This window comes from Taudactylus pleione, unplaced genomic scaffold (genome assembly GCF_031769625.1).
Source record: "Taudactylus pleione unplaced genomic scaffold, aTauple2 ptg000967l, whole genome shotgun sequence".
NCBI classification, from domain to species: domain Eukaryota; kingdom Metazoa; phylum Chordata; class Amphibia; order Anura; family Myobatrachidae; genus Taudactylus; species Taudactylus pleione.
The window spans coordinates 9,028,506-9,051,411 of NW_028285368.1; the positions used below are offsets into that span (position 1 = coordinate 9,028,506).

At 43.2% G+C, this 22,906-nt stretch overlaps 1 protein-coding gene across 1 annotated transcript in view; it reads left to right on the top strand.

The window, feature by feature from the left end:
* SUSD1 (sushi domain containing 1) overlaps positions 1-22,906 on the top strand; it is a 281,173-nt gene that overhangs the window by 237,363 nt on the left and 20,904 nt on the right. Inside the window, exons 24-25 of the mRNA XM_088460052.1 lie at positions 14,265-14,358; positions 15,833-15,874. Of these exons, the coding sequence (XP_088316178.1) occupies positions 14,265-14,358; positions 15,833-15,848 (110 nt within the window). The 3' untranslated portion in view covers positions 15,849-15,874. The remainder of the gene's footprint in view (positions 1-14,264; positions 14,359-15,832; positions 15,875-22,906) is intronic.

Here is a 22,906-nt window from a genome sequence, read left to right on the forward strand (position 1 = left end):
GGTGGGTTGGGTGAGGGAGGAATAAGAAGTGATTTAAATGTATTAATAAGTCACTTGGACTTAGAGGCTTGGGCAGAGATGAGAGATTGGAGATATGTTTGTTTGGCAGCATCCAGTGCATTGCGATAAGAGTGGTAGATAGTCTTATATGTGAGGAAGTCACTTGGAGTACGAGATTTACGCCACTGATGTTCTACTTTATGTGAGAGTTTATGTTGGTGTCTTGTTAATTTGGAATGCCATGGTTGACGTCTAAGTCTACATGGAGTATGATGGGTAGCTGGAGCCACTTCATTGAGGGTTATTTCTAGGGTCTGGTTCAGGTGTGATACAGCTGTCTCAATAGAAGTGAATGTAGAATTTGGTAAGAGTAGTTGTTGCAGAGAGGTGGCCTGTTGTTGAAAATTTATAGGATTAATATTTCTGTAGGTTTGAGGAGGCTTGGATGATTTGATTGACATTGTGGTTGACGTAATGGAGTAGAGTGTGCACATGAAATTGTTGTAATCTGAGAGAGGGAAAGGAGCATTAATGAATTCAGAAACTGAGCATAATCTGGTGAATACAAGATCAAGGCAGTGGTCATCCTGATGAATAGATGAGTCAGTCCATTGGGAGAGGCCGACAGAGGAGGTTAGAGAGAGGAGTTTGGAGACATGAGGTGATTGTGGACTGTCAAAAGGGTTATTGAAATCACCCATGATGATGGTGGAGAGGTCTGAGGATAGGAAGTGAGGGAGCCAGGCAGAAAAATGTTCCAGAAATTGTTAGGGTGGCCCAGGTGGGCAATAGGTGGGCAATAGCAGCAATGCGCAGTGAGAAAGGGGTGAAAGTCCTGATAGAATATACTTCAAATTATGTAAATGTGAGTGATGGTACCAGTGGGAGAACTGTGGGCCTGATTCAGAGCCGGATGCTCTTTAAGAGCGCTCGCTCTGAATCAGGGCATTGTTTTTTTTGTTGCGGCCTCCTGGCCGCTCGCTATGCTGTGGGTGACCACCCACAGCTTTTTGCGGGTGGCCAGGTGATGGTCGTGACCATTGGGGCTTGCAACAAGACCGTTGTGGTAGGGTCTCGTCTGTCACAAGCCCAAGAGAGCTTCCTGCTCTAACAGAGCAGGAAGCTCTCCACTGACATCACTGGTGATGTCAGTGGTGCCTCCCACAAAAGGCAGGCGTTACTTTGGGAACGCCTCCGTTTGTGCAGCCTCCCCCCACCCCGCCTACAAAATGGCGCGAGCTGTTGATCAACATCGACAGCCGCCCCTTTTGTAGTGAGTCCCGAAGCGAGAGAATTTCTCTCTCGCTCCAGGGCTTCCGCATGCGCGCAGTACCCCACCATCGACCTGCTTGCGAGTGCTATGCTCTCGTGAGCGGGTCTGAATCAGGCCCAGTGTATGTGAAAGATTGGGACAGTAATATTCCTACCCCACCTCCTTTACTATTACCAGGCCTGGAGGTGTGGGTGAAGTATAGGCCAACGTGTGAGAGTGCTGCAGGGGAGGCAGTGTCTGATTGTGTGAGCTATGTTTCTGTTATCGCCAGACGGTTGAGGTTATTTGAAATAAAAAGGTAATGGATGGATGTTAGTTTGTTGCAGACAGAGCGTGCATTCCATAAGGCACATTTTAGTGGCTTGGTGGGTGATGGGAGGCATGTGATGTGCCTGAGGTTTGCTGGATTTATATTCCATTGTGAGTGGAGCATGTGTGTAGGGCCTGGATTTAGTGATATGTCACCAGCTAATAGAAGTAGAAGGAGAGATATAAAATAGTTTTGGGAGGTGTATGAAAGTTTTTTATGGCGACAGGTTGAGGGTGTTATTGTCACTGTATATAGATAAGTAAATAACTCATGTGTGTTCACAAGAGGGGAGTAGATTATTAAGCCTGCAATGTGTACAGAGGGGTGAGCTGCAGGGAGAGTGAATGATGTAATAGCCTTAGAGAAGATACCATGTACTTAAATACGGAAAAACAATATTTGGTACATGGTAATTTGAATAAAAGGAGAATTTCTTAGAATAGTACATAAACAAATAAAAAGTTTGATTTAGAAATTACCTGCTTTCAGAAGGTGTTCAATGTTTGTTCAACAGTTTTTTTAGTTTGGATACTATCAGGGGTATGCAATATGGGAGCGATAACATCGTTTTTGCGTTAATATCGCACTTTTGACGTAATTATCGCAGGTTTGACTTTTACACCGTATTCAATTTCAAAGACTTATCGCAGTTTTGAAAAGTCTTTGATAAAAAACGGGGATAACTTTTCACCATTGAATAGGTGTCGAAAAAAAGTGCAGAATTGTGGTTTAGGGGTGCAGGCTTAAAAAAAATAGCCTGCACCCCTGTGAATGACATTTAAAAATGAACTGTGTCAAAAAAAGTTTTAAAAAAAATAGGGACACCCCAAAGAATTAATTTAAAAATTGGGGTGAAAAAAAAAAATGGGAAAAAATTGTTTAACAATAGGGAAATAGGTTCAGGGCTATTCTGCAAGTATGCGGCAGATGTTTTCTAGAATAGAATTATAGCGGCAGGTGCACAAATGCAGAATTTTTAAAAACTTACTTTAGGGACATCAAAATATGCTAGTACCCATTTTCATGTACCCCAAATTTGATGGGACCACTTAAAAAAACGAAAAAAATAACCTAAGTGCTCTTCTGCATCACTTCTTCAATGTCGGAAAAAAACACCTGCTGCGGCTATTTAAATCCCCGACTTTCAATTAAAGGCTAAAACGGGGGTACCCATAGTGTTCCCCCATGTTTTTACTACTTTAGGGGGGTCTCACAATTTTTTTTACGGAAAAGTTTGTAACTTTACGCAAATCCAACTTCGGAGTTTCCCGTTTTCGTTCATTTTATATTGAATACGGGTATAAGCGGGAGCGCGCCCGATACTTTAACACAGGTAAAAACTCTGATATGAAACGTTAACTTCGACAGTGAAGTTAACGTTTCATATTGAATACCCCTCAATGTGAATAGAATACTTTGTGAATTGAAAGCACAGCTCTTCTTGAACTGACTATTAAGATATACTGTGGCTGATTAACACAGGCTACATCTGAGACAAATTTCCAGCTGATCTTTTCCAGCTGCTCTAAGGTGTTAAATTGCACTGTTTGACTATGTAAACAACAGCCCAGTATGCCATATGTGCATATCATTACCCTCTTTCACATGGTAGTGTTAAACTGCCAGTAAATAATCGCACAGTAGCCACGACATAATAAATTGCAGCAGTAGATTATTATGAATCATTGTGATATGCAATGATACATAATGATAATTCATGCAGAACCACTGAAACCACAGAAAAATAGACCCCTCAGTCTAATGCTGCGTACACACTGGCAGATATATTGGCCAATCAATTGATTGGTATATCGGGTGCCCGTCGACCAGTGTGTACCAGCAATATGTCTGTGAACGACGTCGTTCACAGAAATATTGCATCGGCTGTGCTGCACAGCCGATGCCCAATAAATCTGCGGATATACTGGGACACCGTGCTGTGTGTGTCAGCCAACCGCCCGTACACTTGCAGCAGCAGCCGGGGTTAGGGGGGCACAATACGCACCCGGCCAGCAGAACCCGCCCCCCTCCAACACACAGAAGAAATATTATGATTGTTCAGTGTGTATGAACAACCATCATCTGCAGCTATATCTGCAGATCACTCGATCTGCAGATACTGTATATCTGCTAGGTGTGTACCCAGCTTAATTGTGACAAGTTATCAGTACAAAATGCAGTAGTATCTTAGCAAACAAGACACTTTATCCAATGATTGGCAATTGAATAGTTGGCCTGGACAAACTATTTTACTAACTGTAAAGAAGTAGTTCACTTTCTTATAACTATGAAGAATCTGCACTGAAGGTGTAGTAATAACTAATAAGCAGTTGACTGTGCAAAGTAGCCTCAGGATTTATATGTGAAGCAGCAGCAGCTCCTGCCCTCTTTCCTGAGGGGGGCTGCCGCTGCTGCTGGCTTGGGTCCCGGCACCTGCTCAATTAATCTGGCAGGCCCGGAGGACGCTTAACACCAGCTTCTCAAGGCTGCATTGTTTGCAGCCCCGAGAAGCCCTGTAGGGCTGCCCGGGGCTGCGATCAGCTCTCTGCTGATCGCAGCCTGGACTGGCAGTCCCAGAGGAAAGAGACACCTCCCCCTGGCTGCCTGTCTTCACTGTGACTGGCAGGTGGCAATTCCAATAGGAAGCCACCACCAGTCACAGTGTAGCCAGTGTAGTCACGGTAAGATTCGCCACTGAGCAGTGTGACTCTCTCTTTCTCTGCTTATAAAGCCTCTATGCTTCCAGCAAAGTAGTAAATGTTTGGGGCTACATATAATTCAACTTTGGGTGACAAGTGAATACTGTAGTTCCTAAATTTGTGAATGGTGTCTTTTGTCTCTTGTGTAGATTGTCTTGTTGCTGACAATGCAGGATCTAATAGCACAGCATCTGTCTCTTTGTCCTTTTAACACAAATTACACACTTGATTCTGAATTGTCACTCTCTCACACTTGTGTATGTAAATGTGCAGGTACTCACACATGTACTCTTACTGTAAACTGACTTTTTATGCTATAAGTACAGTACACATATGTCACCAATTCACTGTTCGCAGTCTCTAGCAGTATAAATCAGTAACTTCAATTTGCTTTATAGCACTTTTTTGCAGGAAATAGCGATGGTCCACCCTACTGGAGTCTAGCGGCAGCTGGCAAATTATACACACTTTCTATCAGACAGAGCTAGAGCCCCGCCTGCACCGTCACACACCATCCCCACTCCTAAGAGAAGTCCTAAGGCCAAGATTGCCAATCATGTTTGTGGCAATGACATGTTGTAGTGGATTTAATGATTTATAATACCATCATAACTAGAACTTTGTGGGCCCCTACTCAAATGCTTCTAGAGAGACACCTATCTCCACAGAGATTGTCCATTTTATGTCCCATAATAGTCCTCCATAGTAGTACCCCCAGTTCACATTATGCCACATTGCAGTGGCTCCAGTTTACAATATGCCACATTGTAGTGGCTCTAGTTCACATTATGCCACATGGTAGTGCTAACAGTTCACCTTATACTACAATGTAGTACTAACATTCACATTTTGCCATATAGTAGTGTCTGAAGATCACTTTGAAGTACTCACCGAGTTCACATCAAGCTACATTATAATGCCCTTGAGTTCATATTATGTCACAGTGCCACAAGTTATCTTTCATATTTTACAACTATGGGACCCTGGGAGAAATGAATGGCCAATGTCTGAGTCTCTGGAGACAGTTGACAGGGCCCTTCTTCCAGGGCAACATAGGACTTTGGAAAGTGGTGGGTGGAGGTGTTACCACGGTAGAGAGCAGGCTAGCTCAGTGCTGTGTGAAAGGGATGCGGCATTCAGGCAGTGGAATAATGTTAAACTTACTGAACTAGACTGGTCTGGGGACCCCATGAGAGTGGTGTCCCTGGGGCACATGCCCCCACCCCACCCTTAATTTGGATCTCTGCAGATGTGAGCTGGTTTCAGGGGGGTGGGGGGTGTTGACTGGACCATCTCTCATGGGCCCCCCTAAGACTCCAGGCCTCATAGCAATGACACCCAGCGCACCCATTATAGTTATGCCACTACCACCATCTATATTGTAGCAGAATTGTCATCTTTGTGGGGGAACCAATTGCTTCTATAGGCTAGCATTATACTGGGAACAACTCTACAGCCATAGATAAACTATATGCAGTGTGGGATTAAAGGAAGTCCCACCAATCTGTCAGGATGCCTATCCTCAGTCAGCTATAAAAAGAAGACTGGCTCAAGGGGGCAATTGTCTCCCCCTTTCCGGCCTTCTCCTGGCTCTCTTCCCTTGAATGGTATTGTACTGTTCTTGGTACTATTTTCCTTGATTGCTTATGAGAAAGAACAATAAAAACATGTGGTGTATCAGGAACATTTTCATTGTATAAACTATTTAGTAAAGTGGAAATATATTTAAATAACTGATCTGTTATGTTTCTGTTTCTTAAGAAAAACAAGTGATGTATGGAGGAAATGCAGCACACAGCTCTCAGTTGTATTCATTATAAATAAATAAGCTACATCCTCTATCAAGTAAATGGATGTTCATTAGCAAATGTTGCTAATGAACATTAAACAAACTGCAGCATGTCCAAGCAAGTGTTCTCAGTTATCTAAGTGTAACTTACATCCCTATTAATGCAGTAAGTATCAGAGTACATTATTCCTTATAGAACACTATAACTATTATAATATTGCTTAAAACATTACTAGAAGAAAAGTAATTCATGGACTGGACAGGAAAAGACTATGGACCTGATTCAGACATGTACGTCGTAAACCCAATGGTTTCCATACACGTCTAATTGTTGTGGGTCTGCGCATGCGCAGAACGGGTTCTGCATGATCGCTCGCAGTCCCCCTCGGCTGCAGCATGATTGGGGGCGGTGACCAGGACCGTTCAAAATGGGGTAATTTGGCCCCCATTTTGTAGGTGTGCAAAGCCCAGTGCCTGCGTCATCGGATGCAGACTTCCTGGACCTGGCAGAGGGGTTCACAGGCTGAGTAAGCTTTGGCCGAGGGCAGCGACCATTGTGACTAAGTGGCTTAGCCCAATCCATTCAGCCCCCTGCACCTAGAGAAGCCTTAGCTAATGGTAAGTAACACTGGCCTCTTCCTGGTACCCCCTGCTCGTTGTCAGGGGTTTTATGCTCATTACCATTTCCATGCTCATTGCCAGGGGTTACATGCTCGTTGCCATGGGGTTTCATGCTTGTTGCCAGGGGGTTTATGCTTGTTGCCAGGGGGTTTATTGCTCATTGCCATTGCCATTGGTTACATGTTCGTTGCCAGGGTGTTTATGTTCGTTGCCAGGGGTTTCATGTTCGTTCAGCATCTTCTCCCGGCAGTGCCAGCGTTCCCGGTGCCAGGAACGCTGTGTGCATTGCGCTGGCCTAACAGACACTAGAGGTCCAGTAGGGCCTCTAGCATCTGTCTCCTCCTAGGCGGGGGCCATTTTTGGATTGCCATTTTCAGCAGAGTCCATACGGACGGCCAGGGGCAGAACTATGGGAGACAATGGAGGCGCCTGTCGCCGGGCTCCAGCTCTGAAGGGGCACCTCCTCCATTGTCCACAACATATTCACCCCACTTAGGGCTGTAACTATGTGCCCGGAGTGTACTGTCATGGCCGCCCAATACATGGCACCCCTTCCCGGCACCTGAGAAGCCACCATACACTAGTGAAGATCTCCATGTCAGACCATCAGCTGTTGCCTTCATCTTTCTATAGCCTGTCTGCATGCGAATTGTTACATTACAGTGTCAGTGGATGTGACGGGGGGAGGCACCAAATTATAACTTGCCTCCGGGCATCTGGGATGAACTTACGCCACTGCGGACGGCTAGTCCGCATGGAATCTGGAAATGGCCATCCAAAAATGGCCGCCACCAAGGAGAAGACAGACATTAGATGGCAAGTAAGGACCTCTAGCATTTATTTCCTCTTTGGCGGCAGCCATTTTTGGATGGCCGTTTTCTAAATCTGCAGCTCCCAAGCCACCTCGAGTCAGCTTTTTTCACCCCCTGCAATGCAGCACCCGGTGCATGTGCACCTCTAGCCCCCCCTAGTTGCGGCTCTGCTCTATTTCCAAAGCTGAATCAGGCCCACAATGCAGTACTGCTACACCCCTCCCAATGAATAATGATGCACTTGAAGGGGTTTAAATACTGTAGCATAATTTGGCCAATAAATACATGTCAGTTTTCAGGTAAATTTCTCTAAAAACCTCAATAATGGGTTTAATGATGGGAACAGGTATGTGCAGGTGCTGTATTGACGGGAGAGGGGTTAACAAACATGTAAATGATAGGTAACTGTGCTTATTCCAACTAATTATTTATAAACTTGCATAAAAACACTGAAAAATTACTATACAGACATACTTCTATACCACAAAATGCTTGAAAGGCTTTAATGTGATTAAAAACACTTGCTCGCTAATCATTTTAAACCTCCAGTACTTACCTTATGGCCAGTAACAGCGTTCTACAGTATCCTTTAGAATGAAAGCTCTTACGACCTAGGCCCTCTACCCTCTTGTCCTTCTCCTTATGCTACTTTCATCTACTTCTTACTCCCCACTAGGGCACCTAACACTTGGTTACTTTGCTTTGTTACTCATCTGGGTGTTATGGTCGCTAATGTAGCAATGTATATTATTCATGTTACTTGTCCTGTATTGTATAGCACTGTAAGTCACTGGTCAACCTATTTGTTTATGTACTTTATAAGGCACTGTGGAACACTTGTGGCACCATATAAATAAATGATAATAATAATAATAATAATAATAATAATAATAATATGGTCCCACTACCTCAGTTGCTATACATATATATATATATATATATATATACTCCTTTTATTGTAACAATTACTAGTATACTTAATATATGATTGTCTTCTCATTATATAAAATGTAGACATGTACATCTGTAATTAATAATAATATTTGGGCAGTTTCATTAAAAATAATAATTTATGGCTCACCATGTTTTCTGTAGAGTGGTGGGTGATATATTTAGCTATTTTCTTACGTAATTGATCTAATGTAATTGAGGGGGTTACAAAATAATAAAAAAAATCCCCAGAAACAATGAGCAGACCACTCTATGGTACTTCCTTGAATTAAGTTTGACTTTATAGTCAGGCAGCCAATCAAGACTAGTCTTTAATTCATTTCAGGGGTATTGTATACTGTATAATTAATTTTAGCTTTTAAAGGAGGCACACATTTTTATTTTACGTAATTTTCTTTTTATGAACCGTGACTGCAAGATAGTTGGAATTTATGCAATCTCCTCTGTCACAGCCACCATTTTTGTTGGGCATTTTGTAAGTGAGTATAGTTTGTATTATTTTAATGGAAGAAATTAGGATGGCGATTTTGCGTTTGAAAATGGCAGGTTTACAGTGATTGCAAAATCACTAGAAATTGTCAGACTGTTGTCTATGCTTGATACAGTTCCCCTATAAAGTCAAATTGATTTCTCCAGCATGGCTTTCTATTTTCCATTGCTCTTTCTATAGTTACACAGTAATATTCATCTACAGATATCTTGAATTTGCATAGCAATGAAAGTGAGCGTTCAAAATGGGTGTTTGCAATGTTATTTTCAGTTGTTAATTATTAAAAAAGATAAACAACAGAGTCAAATATTTATGACAGAGTGACATTCTTGCCAGCAATCTCCACAGGGTTCAGCTCTATCTAACTATCATGTATTATTCATTCAATGAAGTGGTAATGCTGACAGTAGATATAATTACAGTTGCATCCCAGAGTGCTTCCATTGTAAAATTAAGTGGATAATGGTGGTTGATTTTGATGAGCTTATCAGGCCCGAATGAGTCCTCAGATACATAAAGCAATTGTCATGTGTAGTTTTTTGTGCCAAATACTGCAGGATGTCTGTTCCTTATCATATAAACAATTCTGGCACGATAGACTGGAAGATTTATGCTTCAGTCACTTTACAGAATATCATAACCTAAGTGGCTATTTCATGATCTAGTTATAAAATAATTTCCCACGGTACTTTTATTGCAACATAATTTCTGCTTGTCCAGACATTCAGTTGTACTATTGGTTAGTCTATACCCTAGGCATGGCAAAGGTAGGCAATTATTGTATGTTTCTGAGCTTTAAGCCGCATATCCACTACATGATATAAATGAACGATTGCACGATAATGATATTGTTATCGTTCATCGTCCACAATATTGTGCAGTGGATATGCCATCAACGACTAGCGATGTGCGCTTCTGCTGCTCGTTGATGCCATCGCTCATCGCCTAAAACTGCTGTCCAACCTGACAATATCGTCAGGTTGTGCAGGTTCGGGGATGAGGGAGAGTGCCGGCACTGAGAAATGTATATTATTCAGTGTGGGGTCAATGTCCACTGCACAATATAATAAACAATAATCATATCGTTATCGTTCAATCGTTCATTAATCGTGTAGTGGATATGCGGCTTTAGAATTAACTGATTAGTGTACCATATTGTTCTCAATCCCACTATTTCCAGAAAAAGACCAAACAGTTATTATGTTAAATATTTCATTCACCACTGAAGCAGCAGAGAGTGTTACAGAAAAGGCAGGCTAATGTGTTATTTTCTGCACAAGGAAAATTATTGTCCAACAAGCACATCTTAGGGTATATGGCCTCTACCCAGTCTAACACTACAGTACAAAAGAGATGCACCTACATTTGTGGCTTTATGGACTGTAAAAAATGTACAGGTTGAAAACAGTAACAGTATCACACCAAAGTCCTTCATTATATCCACTATAGCACCACAGCCTTTAGTTATTTAAACTTTTTTGCTTGTTACACTGTTCCACTTTTGGCAGGATAGTCCTGATACATTTATTATTAACATTTATTTATAAAGCTCCCATTGCGCTTAACAATTGGGATTGCAGGTACTGTGCCGCAGTCCCTTGATTGGCACATTCATCCCGATTTGTGGGCAGTTGAGAGGTATCCCCTGCTATAGCAGCAGATGCAGGTATCTCTAGTGTATGTGACAATAAAATTGTATTGTTGTAGGAAATGGAGAGCATTGTAGTACTTAGGAAGTGCAAAGCAGAGCCATAGCTATATTTTTTGGTGCCCTGTGCCAGAGAGAGCATTGGCGCCCCCCTCCCCCCATTTTTTAAATAGGGACATAAGAAAGTGCACCTGAAAAGGGGCCATGGCCTCATGGGTAAGGGCCAGAGAAGAGAAAGAGGTACTCCTGGGGCAGCCAGGAGATGCTGGGGATAAAAGAAGAGGAAGATACAAGTGAGAATCATAATAAACAGGAAAATTTACAGGCCTGAACAGCACCCCCTGCCCTGCGGTGCCCTGTGCCAGGGCACTGGTCGCACTACCCTGGTTACGGCCCTGGTGCTAACTAGACCCTTGGGGGTGTGAGCATGCCGGATGGGAGGTGTGAGCACACTCATTATGCCACGGTGACACACCTAATGTGCACTGGCCACATTCCTGTGTCCTGATATTGAGTTTAGCAATGTAATGAGGTATGACTTAATTCATATCTTAAATGAACAATTAAAGGGACAATTAATGGACACCAGACCTACCTTTCCTTTGTTTCACTTTTTATTAAATTTCTCAAATTGATCTTGTCAAAAAAGCAAATGCATCCCATTACAGTATGAGGCCTGATACATACTAAATTCATCCCATTACAGTATGAGGCCTGATACATATTAAATTCATCTCATTACAGTATGAGGCCTGATACATACTAAATTCATCTCATTACAGTATGAGGCCTGATACATACTAAATGCTTCCAATTACAGTATGAGGCCTGATAAATACTAAATGCATCACATTAAAGTATGAGGCCTAATACATACTAAATGCATCCCATTACAGTATGAGGCCTGATACATACTAAATTCATCCCATTACAGTATGAGGCCTGATACATACTAAATGCATCCCATTACAGTATGAGGTCTGATACATACTAAATGCTTCCAATTACATTATGAGGCCTGATAAATACTAAATTCATCCCATTACAGTATGAGGCCTGATACATACTAAATGCATCCCATTACAGTATGAGGCCTGATACATACTAAATGCATCCCATTACAGTATGAGGCCTGATACATACTAAATTCATCCCATTACAGTATGAGGCCTGATACATACTAAATTCATCCCATTACAGTATGAGGCCTGATACATACTAAATTCATCCCATTACAGTATGAGGTCTGATACATACTAAATTCATCCCATTACAGTATGAGGCCTGATACATACTAAATGCATCCCATTACAGTATGAGGCTTGATACATACTAAATGCATCCCATTACAGTATGAGGCCTGATACATACTAAATGCATCCCATTACAGTATGAGGCCTGATACGTACTAAATGCATCCCATTACAGTATGAGGCCTGATACGTACTAAATTCATCCCATTACAGTTTGAGGCCTGAAACATACTAAATTCATCCCATTACAGTATGAGGCCTGATACATACAAAATGCTTCCAATTATAGTATGAAGCCTGATACATACTAAATTCATCCCATTACAGTATGAGGCCGGATACATACTAAATTCATCCCATTACAGTATGAGGCCTGATACATACTAAATGCTTCCAATTATAGTATGAGGCCTGATACATACTAAATGCATCCCATTACAGTATGAGGCCTGATACATACTAAATTCATCCCATTACAGTATGAGGCCTGATACATACTAAATGCATCCCATTACAGTATGAGGCCTGATACATGCTAAATTCATCCCATTACAGTATGAGGCCTGATGCATACTAAATTCATCCCATTACAGTATGAGGCTTGATACATAGTAAATGCAACCCATTACAGTATGAGGCCTGATATATACTAAATGCATCCCGTTACAGTACGAGGCCTGATACATACTAAATGCATCCCATTACAGTATGAGGCCTGATAAATACTAAATGCATCCCATTACAGTGTGAGGCCTGATACATACTAATTGCATCCCATTACAGTATGAGGCCTAATACGTACTAAATGCCTCCCATTACAGTATGAGGCCTGATAAATACTACATCTGAGAAAGTCTGTTTTGCAGGGAGCAATGTTGTCTGTTCAACCGTAATGCTGGGAACACCTCCGTATTGCACCATTAACACCCAGTTCGTTTAAGTGATTCTGTCCCTCAAAATGAGCCATGCTTTATATATATAGTGATTCTTAAAATGTTGCTATATTATTCAATGTAAAGTATTTAGATATTCTCTTACAGAATCATTGCCACTGTTTTGTATTGTAATCTTGACCAGCAGGAATTGTGGGGCCCGGGACTACCAAAAATAAGCAAGGCCCCCCCAGCCTCCACTCAAGCCCCCCTTCCCCCATTGGCTGGGAGAAAGTTATCAAAGAACAAAGCAGTACCCTAGTCAGTTCCACTCCCTGCAACAACTGACATGCTGCAATAATGAAACATTAATTAGACAATTACCTGTTTTGACTGCAGCCTCCAGCTCCTCAGTCCTCACACTGCGGCTCCTTTCTCATTCGGTGGGGCGGCGTGACGTCATGACGTCGCACCATGCCGACTCACAAGTAAAACTTTATTGCGGCTTAGGTAGGAGTCTCGGAGCGAGGCGGAGAGGGAGTGCGGGAGCTAAGTGAGAAGTGACTCACGATGAGTCACTTCTAGTGTGTGTAGTTGGGGCGGTAGAAGTTGGCTGTTCGCTCTTAGGAACGGGCTCCCGGCCGGGCCTGTCACTCACTATAGAGTTGATAGTAGCGGGCACCGGCATAATAGGAGCGGGCAGGCAATAACACTTCTATTGTGTGGCAGCAGGGGTTAGTAGCGGGTGGGCCCCCCTAGTGTCCGGGCTCGGGACTCCAGTCCCAGCAGTCTCCCCCTGATGGTGGCCCTGGATGCTAGTGATTTTTTGGAAATGCAAATCATAAACCAGATGATGTCACTTTAATGGTAATATATTTTTGTTGGTTGTTTGGTTTAGGATAGTTTAGTAAACGTGTTATATGAATCAGAATAGTGACGTGAATATTTTCAAAGTAATATACTCGTTTTTTTTTTTATGGGTTAGGCATTGGGTAGGGAGGATTAGGGTAGGGGTTAGAAAAATACTCACCACTGTGTCGGGATCTGGCTGTCGGGATGCCGCTGTCGGTATTCTGACCAGCGGCATCCTGACAGCCGGGATTTGAAAACCATGCCATGCACCGTGCGCATGGCATCCCTCCCTGCACCGAGTGTCACTGCTGGGAGAGACGCCACTGCCTATAACTCAGAATATGAGTAACTCTGGCCACATGTGGAGAACACACCCACGACACTTCCACAAGACGGTTCTCTTCCATAAGTACGCCCAGTTGACTTCCAGGAATGTCCATTTCACAGGTGGAGTGAAAAGTCTGGGAGCTGGCAAACTCAGAATCACCTGGAGGTCTGCAAAGCTGCGAATGTTCGTTGCATGTGCAGTTTAATAAAGCTCGCTGGATGCAGCCACATTCGGACCTGCCAGCGACTAAGACTCAAGCTCACTATATTCATCTTAAATGTATATAAATGCATGCAATTTTAATGGATATATAATTTTTAGACTTTATTAAATGTCAGTGATCAACTTTTTGTCCCTTTCTTTCAGAGCCCCCAACCAGTAGGCATCATATGACGGTGGTTTTATTAGGATCGATTGCCTTCGTGTGCTTCATAGTACTCACATCCTACTCAATGGCCCGGTAATGACTATGCCCTGTGTAATATGAATTTGTTTCCATATAAGATTATTTTTAGTTTGTGGAAAACAACATGAATTATGACTAGTACTGTAGGAGAATGGTTTCTGTTCTGTGCCCATCGTGTCATTCAAATAAAAATGTGAAAAATGTGTTTAGACCTAAATGAAGCCGAGGAATCTGAGTAAGATGTGTGAATTTCAAAGTATAACAGTCATGTGATTGCTAAGAGGATTGCTATGCTTCTATTGTACATTTATCAGCAGATCTGTACATTTTCTATGCATCTTTAAGGGAACAAAATTTAAGCTTACACGACAACAGTAACCATAAGATAATGCAACACAAAGGCCAATAGTACCCTCAAATAATAATAGTACTTACCTCAAATAATAAATGATGTCCAAAAAGATGTCTTAGTGGTGGTCTGGTGTTAAGCTGATCCAGTAGGTCTCCCAAAATGTTGCACATGGATGCTATGTCATGCTCCCATTGTGTATGTATTGCCCATGGACAAATGCTGCCTGGTCCACCAGCATGACACTCCCCGTCAGATCAACCTGATCAGTGGTGGGCACACACGGCAATAAGATAAATGCAAGACCCCCTCTAGGAAACCTTTTTGGCTCCAGATTTTGCTTAGGATATAGGACCTCATTCAGAGTCGGTCGAAGCGGCCGCACGGTCGTACACCACCGATGTTCGCTATACTGCGCATGCGTAAAGTTCGCAATGCGCGTGCGCAACTAGCCGCTACGATCAGAAATTTCTCTCTCCTTGAAAACAGCCAGGTCGGTAATTTGAGTGACAGATGGAGGCGTTTGTGGGTGGTAACAGGGGAAGGTGCTTGAAAACGGGGGAGTGGAGATCCGAACGCAGGCGTGCCTCATTATGCGAACAGCGTTTTATGGGAGTGCATACGGTTTATGGGAGTGCATAATTAATAAAGTAGCGTCATGGCACATGTGACATGGGAGGTTTTTACACTGACATGATCGTAGAACTTAAGAGAGGGTATGGTCAACCTTAAGCTCTAAGACCAGTTCCGATGGTTCCCGATGGTCTCGATTAATCCTGAAGGGGGCGTATTTTTTTGTCTTCCGAACGCTTCCTCCCCTTGGTCGGTCAGCTACCGATCCGAACTTAGGGACGCAACTTGCGAGGGAATCATTTGCATATCCGGCCCCTTTTCCCGTACGACCGTGCGGCTGCTTCGACCGACTCTGAATGAGGTCCTTAGTCCCTCCAAAACTGATTTCTTCTGTGTGGAAATAACCCTTTACACTCCCTTTCATGAAAAACAGAATACAATAGATTATGTTTCTTGATCTATTTTTTTTCAAGTAATACTGTGCTTTATGTTGCTGTCCTTTTGGGTAGATATAAGCATTAACAAAAATTTAGACAAAGTTCTTCTTTAGTAATATCGGTTTCCCCCACACAGGCCAAAAATGAAATATGTTCTGTAATCTTGTAGGTGCTGTAACAGATAATGGAAGTAAAGAATTAAAGCTGGTCAGTAAGTAACTCTGCAATTTGTCTTTTCTTTTTTTCTGATAAATAACAGACTTAAGCAATCTATACTTTTAGATTTTTATATCCATAATTACTGATCACATTATCAATATGTCAACTTGTCTTTACAAATAGTAAATGCAGAATATACTGAATATAGTTATAGTCGAAGCATAAACTTTGTTTTATATCTTATAAAATGTGGAAACTTTACTCAGGATTCTGCTAAAGTGTGTAATTGTCTGAGTCCTCACATTCCTCAGTGGTGACTAGTGTCATACTATAAATACATGCAACTTTATAGTGCTGGATAACAGGAAGAATATATGCCTTTTCAACCTCCCTTACCGCTTATCACATGACTATTATTTCAAAGGTTCTTGTAAGTTCAGTGAAGGGCAACCTATAAATCTACTTGCAAAGTTGGAACAAGTAGAACCTGCGCCTGTAATTATCTATGACATATATAAGGCTCATAGGGGCAATCCAGATAAGTAACATTCTAACTCCCCATGGATGCCGGAGCAATTTATAATAGTAGGTCACGCATGAGCATAAGAACCCCGACGTCCGGCGGAAGGAGCCAGATATGGGTCTGAAAAGATCCCTCTTCGCAACCCGGGGCCAGGTGCTCCGAGAGCCACCCTGGGCCCGGGGGGAGAAGGGGGCGTGGCCTAATCATGGGAGGTGTGGCCACGTCCCCTTAGGGGAAAATTTTTTTTTGCAGCGCCGAGGAGGGGGGTGCTGTGAGATCAATAGCCCGGCGCATAGCCAGTGGGGGGGGCGCGATCAGTGTGATCATTCTCTCCACAGGCATTGGAGACTGCTGTGGCTGCAGTCTCCCAGTGCAGTCCAGCACACAGCAGCGTGTGCTGGGCTGCTTTGATGTATGAGGGAGGGGGGGTGGCGCCGGATCCGGGCCCCCGCCGGGCCCCTCCAGCAAGCCCGGGTAATTAGTACCCGTTCCCCCCCTCTCTGAGCCCCTGCAGTGGTACTCCTTCCCATAGGAAAGGAGCGGTTTGCGAGCCCAGATGGCAAATGCTCCCGGACTCGAGCTCCAGAAATATTATATATTTGGAGCTTGATGAATTCTGTCCCCATACACTAGTATGGGCCATTCCGCCAGGGGAAGATAAGCAGGAGATATCTGTGATATCTCCTGCTTTACCTTTTTGATGAATGGCCCAAACACTTAATTTTTACAATTGAAGGTGAAAATTTTCATTTTCATCTGCTGTTCTAAAAATTAGATGATGATGAATAGGCCCTAATGAAAAATTTGAACTCCTGGCTCACTTTTGACTTCCCTTCTGCCAACCTTAAAGCCCCAGATTCCCAGGAGATAGTTATAATCCACGGCAGTACCATATGAGGGTTGGTATGATGCAGTGATTGGCTTGATGGTAAACACGGAGATACTTGGAGATACAGATTGATAGAAGTCTGATTCTCAGGAAGGGAAAGAAGAAAATACTTAATATAAATGGCAGCTGAGCTATACAAAGTGTTAAACAGATTAATAACTCAGGCATGCCATGGTCAGGGAACTAGAGATGATAGTCAAACAAGTATTTGTTAAATAACCAAAGTGTGTTGTTGGCCAGTCAGCAATAAACAAGCAAGTACAGAAGGGTAATATGGTGAAAGCAGAGTGCTGGGTATGCTGGAAATAAAGGTTAAGCCTACTTGGCATCCTCTCTGGGCACTGATAAGTTAGGTATAGATGGTACCGTACAATAGAGATGCCAGCTCCAGTGGATCTTACTTCTTCCTGGCAACGACTCCACTGGCTTTTCCTTCTCAGACTGTAGCAGAGAGGCTGGGCCCATGCACAGTAAAATTACTTTATGTGACAAGCTTGGTAAACAGAATAATCTGGCAAATTTATTATAGGGTATAAGAGAACTTAAGTCCAGGGATAAGGTATGCGGAAAATAACTATCAGCATATAAATGACATGGGACTTCACACAGTAAAGAATAAGCAGCAAACAAATAGAAAATAAATACCACCAAACAAATGACATACACTGGGACACAGATGAGATGATAATACTATGTACTAACTTCTTTCAATACTATGATGAATAACCAATGAACTGTGTTTCTCTTGGCAATTAGATACACTTCTTAACTTCAACTGCTACAGCAGCACCTTTTTGACTATTATTTAGTAGTCAATGCAATTACTCAATTACTTCAACACGTTATACTCTGAATATATGCAGTAACTTTCACATAAACACATAAAAGGAAATAGCTATATATTATTACGCAACTGACCATATATAACCCAGACTTATCAGTACTCTATTGCTAGGTGGTTACTGACCTATTACATGCTTGTACATGTAATACACAATGGGAAATCCACAATAAGGCAAAATCAAATCGCTTCTAATGCTGTTCATCCTGCACACACAGAAAAATGGTAGCTTAATCGCTCTAGTAACTAAATAGCTCTGTCCTGAGGGCGCAAGAAGCTACAGCACTCTAGCAGTTAACTAGATCTCAGTCCTGATTGCACTCTTTTCACCAGCACTTAATGTTATGTCTCACTCTATATGCTCAGTATCTCTCCAGCAGTTAGCAAAGCTGAGGGCCTGATTGTGAGGTGGACACTATCCAGTCGCGGCTGCATCTTTGTTCACAGCAGTAGTAAGATTCTATGCTAATGCCACCGCGACTGTACTGTGTACCAGTGGCATAATCAGGGTGGGTTGAGTGGGGCACGAGCCCTGGGAGCTGGGTCAGACCTGGTGTGTGTGTGTGTGTATGGCAGCGCCGCCGCCCAGTTCAGTATGGTCCGCACGCACTACACAGTAAAACAAGCACACCGGCGCCTGGTAGTACATTCACTGACAGTGAGTGTACTATCCGGCTCTGGCGGTGGTGTGTTTGTTTTACAGTTATTGTGTAGTGCAGGGGTGGCCAACTGGTCACCCGCGGACACGACCAGTCGATCGTGGTGGACGGCCAGGAGCAGCCAGCAGCAGCCAATAAGAGTCAGGCAGATTCTTATTGGCTGCTGCACTCAGGGCCAGCACCAGGCTAGAGAGACGCTATCCTGCAGTAGCAGCCGGAGACATAGGAGCGGGGATTCAGTTAAGTATAGTATTGTGTTGTGCTGTATAAGGGCCACTTCTGGGGGCACTGCATAAGGGGCATTACTCTGGGCACTGCATAAGGGGCACTACTGGGGAACTGCATAATGGGCACCACTACTGGGGGCACTGCATATGGGGCACCAGTACTGACGGCATTGCATAAGGGGCTGCATAAAGGACACTACTACTGTGTCACTGCATAAGGGGCACTACTACTGGGGGCACTGCATAAGGGGCACTACTAATGCTGGCTGTTGGGATGCAAACTGTGGCATCCTGATGGTTGGTATCCAGACAGGGGTCGGGTAAGTATACTTACCGTCCCCCCTTCCCCCCCTAACCCTCCCTTCTTGTAGCCTAACCCTAACCCTCCCCACCAAGCAACCCAACTCTCCACGTTAGTGCCTAAACCTAACCCCCCCTTCGTGCCTAAACCTAACTCTCACCCTTAATGCCTAACCCTTACCCCCCCCAGTGGTGCATAACCCTAACCCTCCCCCCTAGGGGTGCCTAACCCTAACCTCGCCACACTCCCTAAACCTAAACCATCCCCTCTCGGCTAATTCTAAGGGCGCCCCAGACTTACCTCATTCAGACTGGCATCCTTCAGTGTTCCGGCATTGGGATTAAGATAGGCGACGGTATTTCGATGTTGGTATTGAGACCGGTGGCATCTCGGCCGCCGGTCTCATACCTACAGCCCACTGGGGGCACTGCATAAGGGGCTCTACTACTGGTGGCATTAAGGTGCATATGGAATGGAAAGTAATGTTCCCAGAGTGATAAGAAATGGTGGTGTCATATTGACATGCCCCCATTTTTCAATGGCCACGCCCAGTACAGGGGGCAACATTTTTAATCTCGTCCTGGGTGCCAAAGATTGTGCCCTGGGCCCACAAAATGCTTGCAACACTTCCAGGTTTAACTAGTCAGCCCCCATTTTATATCCCATAAACGTACCCTGACTGTCAATCACTCTGTGTCCAATTACTCACTACAACTGCTTTCGGTAAACCACCATGACACATGCGCAGAGCGACCTAGTTGCATGTGTAGTATAAAAAACACTGGCCAACTGCGCAAACATCCACCTCTGAATCAGACCCTCTGTTTTGGTAAATACAGTATATATACAGTTAGGTCCATAAATATTGGGACATTGACAGAATTTACAGATTTTGGCCTCTATTCACCACCACAGTGGCTTTGAAATGAAACAAATAAGATGTGATTTAACTGCAGACTTTCAGATTTAATTTGAGGGTAATTACATCCAAATCAGGTGAACGGTGTAGGAATTACAACGGTTTCTATATATGCCTCCCACTTTTAAGGGGCCAAAAGTAATGGGACAAACTAAACAATCCTAACTCTAACATTCACTTTTTAATACTTTGTTGCAAATCCTTTGCAGGCAATTACAGCCTGAAGTCTGGAAAGCATAGACAACACCAGACGCTGGGTTTCATCCATGGTGATGCTCTGCCAGGCCTCTACTGCAAATGTCTTCAGTTCCTGCTTGTTCTTGGGGCATTTTCCCTTCAGTTTTGTCTTCATCAAGTGAAATGCATGCTCAATCGGATTCAGGTCAGGGGAATGACTTGGCCATTGCATAACATTCCACTTTTTAGCCTTAAAAAACTCTTTGGTTGCTTTTGCAGTATGCTCTTCGGGTCATTGTCCATCTGCACTGTGAAGCGCCATCCAATGAGTTCTGAAGTATTTGACTGAATATGAGCATATAACATTGCCCGAAACACTTCAGAATTCATTCTGCTGCTTTTGTCAGCAGTCACATCATCATTAAATACAAGGGAACCAGTTCCATTGGCAGCCATACATGCCCACGCCATGACACTACCACCACCATCCTTCACTGATGAGGTGGTATGTTTTGGATAATGAGCAGTTCCTTTCCTTCTCTTCTCTTCCCATCACTATGGTACAAGTTGATCTTTGTCTCATCTGTCCAAAGGATGTTGTTCCAGAACTGTAATGGCTTTTTTAGATGTTGTTTGGCAAACTCTAATCTGGTCTTCCTGTTTTTGTGGCTCACCAATGGTTTGCATCTTGTGGTGAACCTTCTATATTCACTCTTGCGAACTCTTCTCTTCATTGTTGACTTTGACACATATACATCTAGCTCCTGGAGAGTGTTCTTGATTTGGCCAACTGTCATGAAGGGGTTTCTCTTCACCAGAGAAATAATTCTTTTGTCATCCACCACAGTTGTTTTCCATGGTCTTCTGGGTCTTTTGGTGTTGCTGAGCTCTCCGGTGCGTTCTTTCTTTTTAAGAATGTTCCAAACAGTTGATTTGGCCACACCTAATGCTTTTGCTATCTCTCTGATGGGTTTGTTTTGATTTTTCAGCCTAATGATGGCTTGCTTCACTGATAGTGACAGCTCTTTGGATCTCATATTGAGAGTCGACAGCAACTGATTCCAAATGCAAATGTCACACCTAGAGTCAACTCCAGACCTTTTACCTGCTTAATTGATAATGAAATAACGAGGGAATAGCCCACACCTGTCCATGAAATAGCTTTTGAGTTGATAGTCCCATTACTTTTGGCCCCTTAAAAAGTGGGAGGCACATATTGAAACTATTGTAATTCCTACACCGTTCACCCGATTTGGATGTAATTACCCTCAAATTAAATCTGAAAGTCTGCAGTTAAAGCACATCTTGTTTGTTTCATTTCAAAACCATTGTGGTGGTGAATAGAGGCCAAAATCTGAAAATTCTGTCAATGTCCCAATATTTATGGACCTGACTGTATATATATATATATATATATATATATCCATAGTAAGATTGTCTCAGACTTAAGCTGGCCACTCACTAGACCAACTTTCATACAACCATCCATCCTAATGGGGGGTATCCACTTAGCGATATACAAACGACAGCACGATTGCGACATTGCAATCATGTTGTTGTTTGTATAGCTAGTGATGTGCCCAGACTGAACGTTCACTCGTTCAGTCCCGGCACATCCCTCATCCCCGCACATGCAGAGCCTGACGAGATCGTCAGGTTGACCTGCATGTACGGGCGATGTCGGATGTCGGAAGCGACCCGCGGGCACACGCATCGCGGGTCACTTCCATCCAAAACATGCCCGATGTGTGCGCGATTTGCAAGCGATTGCACAATAATGACATTGTTATCGTGCAATCGCTTGTTTAAATCGCTAAGTGGATACCCCCCATTAATGCCAGAAAACAGATGAAAATGGTTTGTTAAATATTTGTTCAAACAACAGTTTTTGTCCATTTTCCAGCATTTGGGAGCAAATTGCTGATTGTTATTTGCTTTCATACCTTACCAGATTTTCATTCCAACCAATCAACTAGTTGGATGGTTGCATGTAAATTGGTCTAGTGTGTGGCCAGCTTTACAATGTGACATCTCCCTTCTTGGCTCAGCAATCTTTCAGCTTCCACAGATCCCCTGTGGTCCCCAGGTCTGCCATGTTATCTACACACTGTCCCTCCTTAACACTGCTAGAACTCGGCTGCAGTCCCCAGCGCTTCACACAGTGGGTACTCAGTGGTCCTGTCTCCAGGCACTACTTTAGATATGTTTCTTGTCAAGTCTCCTCGATCAGAACTGCGGCACCTCACCACTCTCCAGTTTTACTCCTTATGATTTCTCAAATCACACAGACAGTCTTTCTTTTACTTGCCTGAAGGCCCTCCTTGTGCTACACAGCATCACCAAGTGTCAGCCTCCGGCATTGAAGGGTCCATAGTCTTCTACAGGAAACCAAAGGTATCACATTATAAGCACTGTTAACAATTTTGACAATCAATAAACAGAATGGTGCTCCCTCAGAGTAATTATTCTATATACAGAGAATAGGAAAACACTCTCTAATCAATGAGGCACTCATCTAAAACATAACTTTTAATAGATATTAACATAC